The sequence below is a fragment of the Lucilia sericata genome, unplaced genomic scaffold (assembly GCF_015586225.1).
Source record: "Lucilia sericata isolate MDLA Ls3-8-SP2 unplaced genomic scaffold, ASM1558622v1 Contig007297F_arrow, whole genome shotgun sequence".
NCBI classification, from domain to species: domain Eukaryota; kingdom Metazoa; phylum Arthropoda; class Insecta; order Diptera; family Calliphoridae; genus Lucilia; species Lucilia sericata.
The window spans coordinates 5,001-15,280 of record NW_023997924.1 but is presented as its reverse complement, the minus strand read 5'-3'; the positions used below and the strand labels follow the sequence as shown (position 1 = coordinate 15,280).

Below are 10,280 nucleotides of genomic sequence, written 5' to 3'. Positions count from 1 at the left end.
ACATTCGAATATGATATGTGAGTCGGTCCGTCAACTTCATTGCACAGAAGGCAAGTGTCATCATCCCAAAACATGTAATCTAGCCAAAGTATGTGGACTGAAGGAATGGCCTGAGAGTATTCTGTTCAACTGTCTTATCTGAATAGCATTCATCCCCAAGGAGTTATGGTTGAACCAAGGTTTCCTAAGGAGACTTGGGAATATTTTTCCGAATTCCCGACCTTTCGTACGACTTAGATCAACATATTCTCTCTCCCACTCATCATGTAGTCTCCTTTCGATCTCCCTTATAGCTTCGTCTTTAGACCATTTTATTTGCAATGTCAGGCCATCTTGAGTGGCCTTTTTAGCTTCTTCATCAACACGTTCGTTCTCGAATATTCCCCTATGCGAAGGGATATAATGAAACTCAACAGTGGAAAGTGTAGGGCTGGAATCTATCAAATCATGAATTCTGGAACATGCCGCATTTGAAACACCGTTTTTCAAGGCCAGAACACCACTTTTGCTGTCAGTAAGTATCGCCAATTTCAGAAAGTTCATCTCCTTTGCAAATTCTACCGCCTTTTCCATTATGTGCAATTCCACCGACATGGATGACACTGTTTTCGACAATTTAAATCTCCTTACAGTGTTAGACCTTGGATGAAAGAAGGCTCCACCAGCTTGGTTCTCCATTATGGAACCATCAGTATATACCAGCTCCAAATTCCTGCTCATGATGTCGTTTTTTTTACTGAGAAATATTTGATTCACCTCCTGAGGATTCAGGTTCGCCTTGTTGCTATGATAGAAGTTTTCATATGTTCGCACTTTTCGGGATTCCACTGTAGAAGTACGTATTTGTTCCACGTCCAAGAGTACATTCTTGAATTTATCAAACATCTTGTAATAACTCGTGTCCAAAGGTTTCTCCAAGGTTGGGAGCAATTTTGCCAAAGGCATTTCCAAATGGAATAGTTTCACCAGATCTTTCCCTGCTGCCAGTTGAATTCTATATTTAGGGGGCAATTCGGCCGCTAGATGATATAAGACATGTACCGGGGTGGATTTCATAAGACCCAGGGCCCTTCTAACGTGGAAATTCGATTGAGTCTGAAATTTAGCCAGGGCTCTTCCGGAAAGGTTCGCAAAAGATGACGCAGCATATTCCAATTGTGATCGGGCATAAACTCTATAAAACTGGATGGCCCTTGCCGGATGTATTCCATAAAGGCAACCACTTGTCGTATTCAAAAACCTGCAAGTCCGGTTTATTTTCGATATTGCCTGCGTCACATGAGATAGTGAAGAATTATTCGCCGAGACTATCCTGCCAAGATATTTGATCTCCTTTACTTCCGTTAACATTCTACCATTGAAATTGAGATTAATTTGAGAACTCCTTCTACCAAATGATGTCACCGTGGTCTTGTCGTAGTTTATATTAAGGTCCAATTGTTCACAATCGTAAATGAATTCACCAAATTTGCGTTCCAGGATGTCCAACGCCTCATCCCAAGTTTCATCAAATGCAAGAATGAAAAAATCGTCCGCAAACTGAAAAATATACGTGTTTTCATCCTCTATGTTGTGAAGTGATGCCGTGTACAAATTGAACAGTATTGGGCTCAAGCCGCTGCCCTGAGCCAGTCCACGATTAGTCTTAGTTTTCGCATCGTGAAGATGAAGTGTACGGTCTTGGAGATATGATGTTAGCCACAGTACCAATTTACGATTAAAACCCATCTCCATCAATTTGGCTCCTAAGGTGTTCACGTTCACATGGTCATACGCTTTTTCTATATCAATACAAATCGCCACTACTTTCCGTTTTTCAGTTCTGAGGTATTGAACTGTATTTATCAAATCGTTAATGCATTGCGTCGTGCTCATATTCTTGCGGAAAGCAAAAGACCTTTCGGGTATGATCTTCCTGGAATTTGCGAATTGCTCCATATGTGGTTTCAACATACCCTCTATGCACTTGAGAAGTACTGGCAGAAGACATATCGGTCTATAATCAGTAATATCCACCGAATCTTCACGTTTAGGGATGGGGTGAACTTTTATATGTCTCCAGATATCAGGAATGTTACCAGAGATCCATATTCTGTTGAGCACTGCAAACAATTTCTTCCTGCCGCTATCCGAAAGATTTAAAAGCATTCTGTAAGTTATTCCATCAGCTCCGCCTGCAGAGTCAGGCTTACGAGAACTTAAAAAATCTTCGAAATCACTCAGATTCAAATTGATATCCTCCATTTGCACTAGTGGGTAATCTGATGGCACAAAGTTACTCGAGTCCGTGCAGGAGGTCATGTTATTCAAAAATTGAGTATTTTGCTGAGAGCTCCAGCTGTTATTCACCTTTTTTACTCGGTCATATTTCTTCAGGTTGTTCATCTGTCTCCACATCTTCTCCTGAGTTTCGGATTAGACATTCTTCCTGCAGGTTTCCCTAAAATGCTCGTGTTTCCCTCTTCCTAATATGTTTTGGAAGTTCTCATCCGCCTCAACAGCTATTATATTATTCTGCCATGATTTGTATCTGTCATTTTTCAGCCTGGCCGCATTCTGATTCTGAAGAGCTTCTCAGATTCTTTAGCCCACCAGCCTTGCCTTATAATGGTTTTCCCCATTAAGCGTCACAGTGCATGATTGGATAGCCTCCCTGAACTTACAGTTTTGCTCACAATATCATCTTCAATCTCCATTTTCCCTAGAGTATCATAAGTTTGTTCCGAATTAGTTTACGCCTACTGCAACTGGGTCTGGTTGTCAGGCTTCCATTCAAAGTTTATAGGTTTGTGATTGCTTCCCGTAATCCTTAGAATCCAAAGTTCTCCATTGTATTAATCTATTGTTACTCCTGACCAGTGTTAAATCAATTGCAGATTCCCGATGGTCCTACAAAAGTCTTGGAGCCGTCATTCAGAACTGTTGTAACCATAATTTCGTACTAAATTGTCAAGAGAGGCTCCCCTTCTGTCGGTATTCATATTCCCCAAGAGGTTGACTTGGCGTTTGAAGTCGCCACATACAAATGTAGTCAAGCGCGAATCTTCAAAAAAGGCCCATGCTCCTCTCCACAATGTCCCCGAAATGTTTCACATTCACATCCGTGGGCAGTAAATACCAGTAATATTAAAATTAAATGGAAGATTCAAAGTCGATATTGATATTACCTCACCATCCGTGTCAATTCTATTAATCATGAATCTTATATTCTTCCTCAGGTAAATGCCACGCCTCCATATCCATCATTCCGAAAATTACCAATAAAGTTGTAGTTCAGTAAATTGGTACTTCTATTATCCTTCAACCAGATCTCATATAATACTGCACATTCAATGTTATTCTTCTCCATATATAATTCAATCAGTTCCTTGGTACCTTTCTTCCCCAAACTCTGTATATTATACTGTAAAAATTTCATAATGTTACTAGTATTCTTTGCAATCGCACCACTTGTGGATGCGATTATTTCATCTCTGTCCTTAGTTATTAGCGCTCTGTCTAAAGCTCTTGCAATTTCACCTACGAATCTTCTGTCATTGCTTGAAGCGAGTCATCTCCCCATTTACTGAAGAATGAGTTCGCCAAGGTTTTTAATTGGGTAGCTAGTCTTTCCACCTCTGTAACCGAGTGGGGGTTTTCAATATCTCTCTTCTCCTGTAATACTATTTGGTTCTCTCTGTTAAGTTGTCTCCATTGATCCATATCTTTTCTTGCTCTCTCTTCCTCTCTAATCCTGTTGGGGTTTGATTTGGTAACTTTCGCAAATGATTGGTTTCTATGTACGTGTCTCGCTGCTTCAATAGAGTTATCAATGATCTTATCCGGTCTGGTGCGTAATTGAGGGAAATTCACCTCAACACCGTCATCACCTAATATTTCAAATCTGTTTCCACCTATGATACCAGCATATTTAGTTCTAGCCTCTCTGATGCTCAAGTTCTCCAGAATCATAATTCTCTTCAGATTCAACGCTTCTCCCGAGCCGGACAATTGCGGTCGGTGGGTGGGTGCAAGTTCTTACAATTTGTACAAGTTATCATTCCGTATCACAATCAGAATTCAAAGTGTGTTTAGTAAAGCATTTGCCACATGTCTTCTCCTTCTGCTTACAGTTGTCCGCCATATGGTTAAATTTAAAACAGTTGTAACACTGTCCGAAAGGAATAAAAGGTTTGGTTATCAATTTCGTAAAAGCAAAGTCCATCTCCTTCGTATGTTCAGTCCTCTAAATACAACCTTTACCTTCATAGTGGCACATCTTTCGTTTCCATTCTTTCTCGTCATTCTTATCAATTTGACTATAGGCACTGGTGATGTTAGCATGGCTGATAATTCCTTCATTGAGATCTCTTCCGGTATATTAAAGACTATTCCCGTTTTCGTCAAAAGGTGGGCAAAGATTCTTGGGGTGTAACCTGCACTCTCCAATTGTTTACTATTCACAAAATTATTTGCTGCCGATCTCGATCTGAACGTCACCTTACATCTACTATAACCTATTTTAATAATGTTGTCTATATCTCCTACCTTGAGATCAAGTAGTTTCTTCGCAAGTCTATACTGATTAATTGGTGTTCTTGGTTCCGCTTTCGCTGTGTCCACGTATACAGTGAAGGGGCCTCTATGATCATCCTCATATACTGTTGGCATGTTCTGCGAGACGAAGACCAGCGGGTCCTCAGTTTCGTCTTCCTCTTCATCTGGAATTGTACTGTCACTTTGTTTTCGCTTCTATTAGGCATGTGGTTTTCAGCAAATTTTTCAAAATCATTGTTCCTAGCATGAAATGATATGTTCGATTCCCCATTCGCAGTTGTGCTTCCAATTATCAACATTTTCTGAGGGGGTCCTGCCCCCCCTGGTTCCAGACGAGGTGTAACCCCGTCCGGGTCGTCCTCCATAATGTCCACTAAAAAGGCACCGTCAGAAGAGCAAACAGGTAATACCCACAGATGGAGTAGTAGAAAAGATGACTATAATGAAATCGTCCGTTAATGGGATGAAAAATACAGTCAAAAATAATAATCAAAAAAATCGAATTTCACACGGTATAAAAAAAACACAAGTTGCGCGTCGGGCGTTCTTACACCGAATCAACGAATATTTTCCGTAAACACGACTTCTTACGCGCAGATTTTGTTTCAGAATGACATATGGTGAAAATTTTGACAATCATATGTTTTTTGTCATCATCTAGTATGAATATGGAGAATTCACAATAGTGTTTCAAACACAGGCACAGAGATGGGAAGTTGTAAATAAAAGGTAGTAGAAATAAATACTCTCTTAAAAGTAGTATTATGGAAAATACTCTTAAAAAAACAGTGTTGTCTACAGTTATTTACATAAATTGTGAATAAAAAAAATACGTTTATAATACAAAAACCCAACAAACATTTTAATAATTTTATTTTATATATTTGTTAACAAAATCGGATATTATACTATGTTACATGTTTTTAACGTGTTTTTGGAAAAACACAAACCGTTCACATATTAAACTATCGTGTTTTTTGCTTTCAAATGTTTTCCGACTTAAAAATTCAGTTTTAAAAGTGAAGATTTTCACTTAAATTGCAGTAAATTTAATATTTACACACAATTATTAAATAATTTAAAATAAGTTTAAAATCTTTTCAACAACAAAATGAATGAAATGTGTTTCAAAAATCACGAAGGTCTGAACGTAGTATTAAAGAAAGAACTGCTTCTAATGAAACCTAACGGAGTTTCTACTCGGAGAGACTTCCAGAGCAGATACCGTTCTACACGCTGACACAACCGAAATATTTCAGCCTAAAAAATAGTTGTTGGAAAGACTTCCAGATGCTATTATATTTATATTAATTTCAGCTTAAGATATCTGGAAGAAAGGAATATTCAGACATATAGTACCCTTCAGGCTAACACAACCGAAATATTTCAGCCTAAAAACAGTTGTTGGAAAGACTTCTGTTCTTCCAGATGGTGTTATATTTATGTTAAGTTCAGCTTAAGATATCTCGAAGAAAGGTAATGATATGAAATTCGGCAGATTGGACTTTTAGATGACATAACAAAAATCATAAATAAAGGAGTCCTAACGTCTGAAATATGGCGAAAAACAGGTTTTTTCAAAATTTAGAATATGATATCTCGAAAACCAGGTATATCTTGAACTTTGGACTTTGATTTTTTTAAATTTTGTTGGCCCTGTGTAATCGAATAACAATATGTTTATGGATCTACCAAATAATTTTTTCAAAAAATAATTGTTTTCAAAATAATGTTAATTGCTTTATTATAGTAAATAATAGAATTCCCATTTTGAAAAATTAAATTTTAAAAGCATTAATATTAAAAAAAGAACACCTAATCATAATATGTAAATCAGCGTTTTTTACTTAGTTTACAGTTAGCAACATTTGTTTATACACAACAAGGTTGCAAAGAAACGTAGTAATGTGTTCTCTTTTATTTTGACATTTTGTTCTCTTCAGCCATCATTATTTTAAAATTTTGTAAATAAACGCAACGTAGAAGAAAAATATTGATAATTTTATATAAAAGTAAGTTAAAATTGGTTATTTCTTGATTATTATAAAATAATTTATTTATTTAAATTATTACAGGTGTTTACGACAATAGACGGCTTCGTGTTTTGTTATAAGAAATACTTTTACTAGAACTACGCACTTCCAAATTCGCTATCAACAACAAAACACGTGTTGTGTATATTTTCCAAATTTTTTTCCAAGGCATATAACAACCACAACAGCTCCAACATGGGTATGGTACAGAAACGCAAGAAGATGCACTCCGGTGATACACATCTTCAGAGACGTTGGCGTGTACGCAATCGTACTCGTGATCTTGATCTCATCGATGAAGACATACGCACACAATCGGCCCAGTTAATCAATCAAGCGGTTGATTTGGAAAAACCAGGTTTTGCCCAATTCTATTGTGTACACTGTGCTAAGTACTTTATAGATGATACCGCCATGCAGGCACATTTCCGCACCAAAGTTCATAAACGTCGTCTAAAGGCTTTGGAAACCGAACCCTATACCATTGAAGAGTCCGAACGTGCTGCCGGTCGTGGCAACTATGAGAAACCTAAGAAACGTACTATGGAAACACAACCCTCTAAGGAGGAAGTTAAGGCCGGTAAACGTATTAAGGTTGAGGTCGTTGCAGAAGGTACGCCAGCTAAGAAACAAAAAATGCAAAAAATGGAAACGTAGTAAGGGTGGAACGACCTACCATTTGAATGAAATTGAATTTAGTTGTAAGCTGTAATATTTGTTTTTTTTTTAATTTAGTTGCAAATTAAAATGAATATTTTTAACGTAAAATGATAAGATTTTTTTTGTTAGTTCCTGGTTGCATTCGGACATAAATGATAAAGGAAGAGTTGATCTTTTTGTTTATTATCATCTTCGTAACAGAACCCAACTCCTGAAGCATACAAATATAAAATTAGCATTATTAGACCTACAATTTCTAACTTCGAACATAAAATATTCATAAATTTTGAAATATTTTCGGTGTCGATTCAGAATTTAAACCTTTGACGAACTTGCAGGACAAGGTTGGAATCCAACAAATTAATTGTAAAATAACAAGACTTAATGCAAACGCAACTAAGTTACTTATTGGGCTGTATAGATATAACCTAAGAGTTCTGGCAAAAGTTTTAGTAGGACATTGCTCTTTCGGAATTAAGCCGCTTTAAAAATTACTAAAAACTTAACTTTTTGGTGAACTTACCAGAATGGAGATTTAAATTCCTCAGTTATTAACACAAATAAAACTGTTTTTTTTTTTAATATAAACACTATATTTTGTTTTTATTTTACTGTGTGTATATATAAAATATCTAAAAATATATTTACAAAAAATTTTCTTTAGCATATATTTAACAACAATTACAATTTTGTGTTTAACATACAAAATTAATTAATTAAATTTATATATAATTTATTAATGATTACAAAGGAAAATTTGTTGACATTATTTAAGGATTTACAAAATAATAATAATAAATATAAGCAGGTTGATTTTTTACACTATAAACGAGGCAAAATTAAAAAACTAATAACAAAATCTCAATAGAAAATTAAAATAAATTAAACTTAGGCTTTGGCAAAAGGAAAAAAAAAAATTATAAAAAATACCATTTTTTTAAATATACAAAAACAAATTTCCATAAATTACGACTTAAAGATGTTAAAGGTTAATTGCGTGCTTTCTTAAGCGAATCACCGGCTGCTGCTGTATTTAGCGGCACAGCATTAGCACATAGAGCTGATGATGTCACTGGGCTGGAGTTTGTAGTTGAGGTAGTTATATTATTGTCGTTGTTATGACATTCCAGAAAAAAAGGATGCCTTAAGGCTTCATCGGCCGTTATGCGTTTATGTGGATTAACTTCCATCAAACGATAGAGTAAATCATAGGCACTGGCAGGAAAGTTATCATCTTCATCTTGAGATTCGGTTACAAAGGACGACTCCATGCATAGACAATTAAAGAAAAACTGATCACAATTTTTGCAAACCTCACAGGTACCATCGGGACGTTGATATTTCTTTAAAAGACTAGGTGAACTGAATTTGACGCGGTTGCGAAAACGCACACACAATTTACGTAAATCCAAAGGTTTAGTTTTTTGTGATAATGTAACCAAACGATCTAATATATGGGCGGTTTTGCGTATAGATTTATCACCAAATATTGTTATCATTTCAGCCAAGGCGACATAATCATTGGGAGCCTTAAAGAAGGGATACACAGAGGACAGTATGGAGAGGAATATTACGCCAGCCGCCCAAACATCAACGGCTGTTGTTTGATCGGGATATTTGAGTAATACTTCGGGAGGTCTATAGCCGGGCGTGCCAGCACGCGAGGCATGTATCTCTTTCTTTACCAGACAAATATTACAAACTTGGGGGTTGCCATAACAATAACATTTGGGACTATTTGAGGATGATAAGTTGCGATTGGTATTGTATTTAGCATCTGCAGTATTATTGTTATGAGCTGCTTGAGTTATGGGCGGGGTATTTTTACCGCCTGCCGAAGAAGTACGTGTACTGCTGTTTTGTACTGCTTCAGCACCACCTTGAGCTCTTAATTTCTGTTGTAAACGCCCACTCAGGGTGTGTACCGCAGCAGCTCCGCCGGCAGATTTACGTTCATGTAGACTTGCATTACTACCAGCTACTCCTTTCGATCCTATGGGGGGAGTGTTAGGAATCTCATTAATTTGTTTTAAAAGGCATTTTAAAAGGTGTATGTGATAATGTACCAGTATTAAAGGCGGCATTTGCGGCACGTGTTGTTGGACCCATTGACACGGCCGCTGGTGTTTGTTGTTCTTGTGGCGTTAGAGTACAGCGTAAACGTTTCGCTGTACCACTAACCACTTCGCCAGCACCTGTAACAGCCACGGCTACTTCCTGAGATTTTTTGAGGTTTATATCATCATGTTCACGTATACGTTTACCCTCACCAACACCTAATGCAGGCGTAGCATTAGTGTTTGGTGCAGGCAAAGCAAGACTTTCTAATTTTCCCGTCAAATTATTATTATTCGACACGGTCACCTGTTGGGCCAAACCAAAATCCACCAATAGAAATTGTCTTTTACGTCTATTATATAAAAAATTACTGGGTTTAACATCACGATGTATAACATTGAAACGATGAACATGACGCAAAGCTATTAAGAGATTTTTCATATAGAATTGTACTTCGGCCACATCCATTTTATTGTAAAAATCATGAAAACGATCGTGTGGCAAATAGGGCATAATAAAAGCCACCGATTCATTGCAACGTATGCAGCAATTAATACCCACCACATTGTCGGTGCCACTGCAAAGAGAAGAAAGTTAAAAAGAAACTATTAATTACATCTTCAACTTTAATGAGAGTGATTAATTGTATGTGTATCTATTTATCTATCTATCTATCTATCTATCTATCTATCTATCTATCTATCTATCTATCTATCTATCTATCTATCTATCTATCTATCTATCTATCTATCTATCTATCTATCTATCTATCTATCTATCTATCTATCGATCTATCTATCTGTCTGTCTATCTATCTATCTATCTATCTATCTATCTATCTATCTATCTATCTATCTATCTATCTATCTATCTATCTATCTATCTATCTATCTATCTATCTATCTATCTATCTATCTATCTATCTATCTATCTATCTATCTATCTATCTATCTATCTATCTATCTATCTATCTATCTATCTATCTATCTATCT

General features: G+C 36.5%; 4 protein-coding genes across 4 annotated transcripts; 1 reads left to right on the top strand and 3 right to left on the bottom strand.

The window, feature by feature from the left end:
• Positions 1-230: 230 nt before the first annotated feature.
• On the bottom strand, positions 231-2,301 carry LOC119615716 (the record flags this gene model as incomplete). The annotated part of the gene is made up of 1 exon (XM_037971719.1): positions 231-2,301. A coding segment is annotated over exon 1 (2,071 nt), but the record flags the coding sequence as incomplete, so codon positions are not given.
• Positions 2,302-4,036: 1,735 nt separating this feature from the next.
• Positions 4,037-4,729, bottom strand: LOC119615715. The gene is made up of 2 exons (XM_037971718.1): positions 4,243-4,729; positions 4,037-4,150 (listed from the first exon to the last, which is right to left on the bottom strand). Exons 1-2 carry the CDS (start codon positions 4,648-4,650, stop codon positions 4,037-4,039), a joined length of 522 nt encoding a protein of 173 aa, XP_037827646.1. The 5' UTR covers positions 4,651-4,729.
• A 1,686-nt stretch (positions 4,730-6,415) lies between these two features.
• LOC119615717 (zinc finger protein 593 homolog) lies at positions 6,416-7,337 on the top strand. Its single transcript, XM_037971720.1, has 2 exons — positions 6,416-6,548; positions 6,612-7,337. The coding sequence occupies exon 2, from the start codon at positions 6,765-6,767 to the stop codon at positions 7,224-7,226; it is 462 nt and encodes a 153-aa protein (XP_037827648.1). The 5' UTR covers positions 6,416-6,548; positions 6,612-6,764; the 3' UTR covers positions 7,227-7,337.
• A 475-nt stretch (positions 7,338-7,812) lies between these two features.
• LOC119615714 (cell division cycle 7-related protein kinase-like) lies at positions 7,813-9,864 on the bottom strand (the record flags this gene model as incomplete). Its single annotated transcript, XM_037971717.1, has 2 exons — positions 7,813-9,222; positions 9,296-9,864. Coding segments are annotated over 2 exons (1,573 nt in total), but the record flags the coding sequence as incomplete, so codon positions are not given.
• Positions 9,865-10,280: the final 416 nt, after the last annotated feature.

Bases quoted from the DNA above. Each gene is read 5' to 3' on its own strand.
- LOC119615715 (XM_037971718.1), bottom strand. From the start codon at position 4,650: ATGCCAACAGTATATGAGGATGATCATAGAGGCCCCTTCACTGTATAC. The intron at 4,151-4,242 runs GTAAAGGTTGTA...CCTTTCGGACAG, and splicing joins AAAGATGTGCCACTATGAAG to TGTTACAACTGTTTTAAATT.
- LOC119615717 (XM_037971720.1), top strand. From the start codon at position 6,765: ATGGGTATGGTACAGAAACGCAAGAAGATGCACTCCGGTGATACACAT.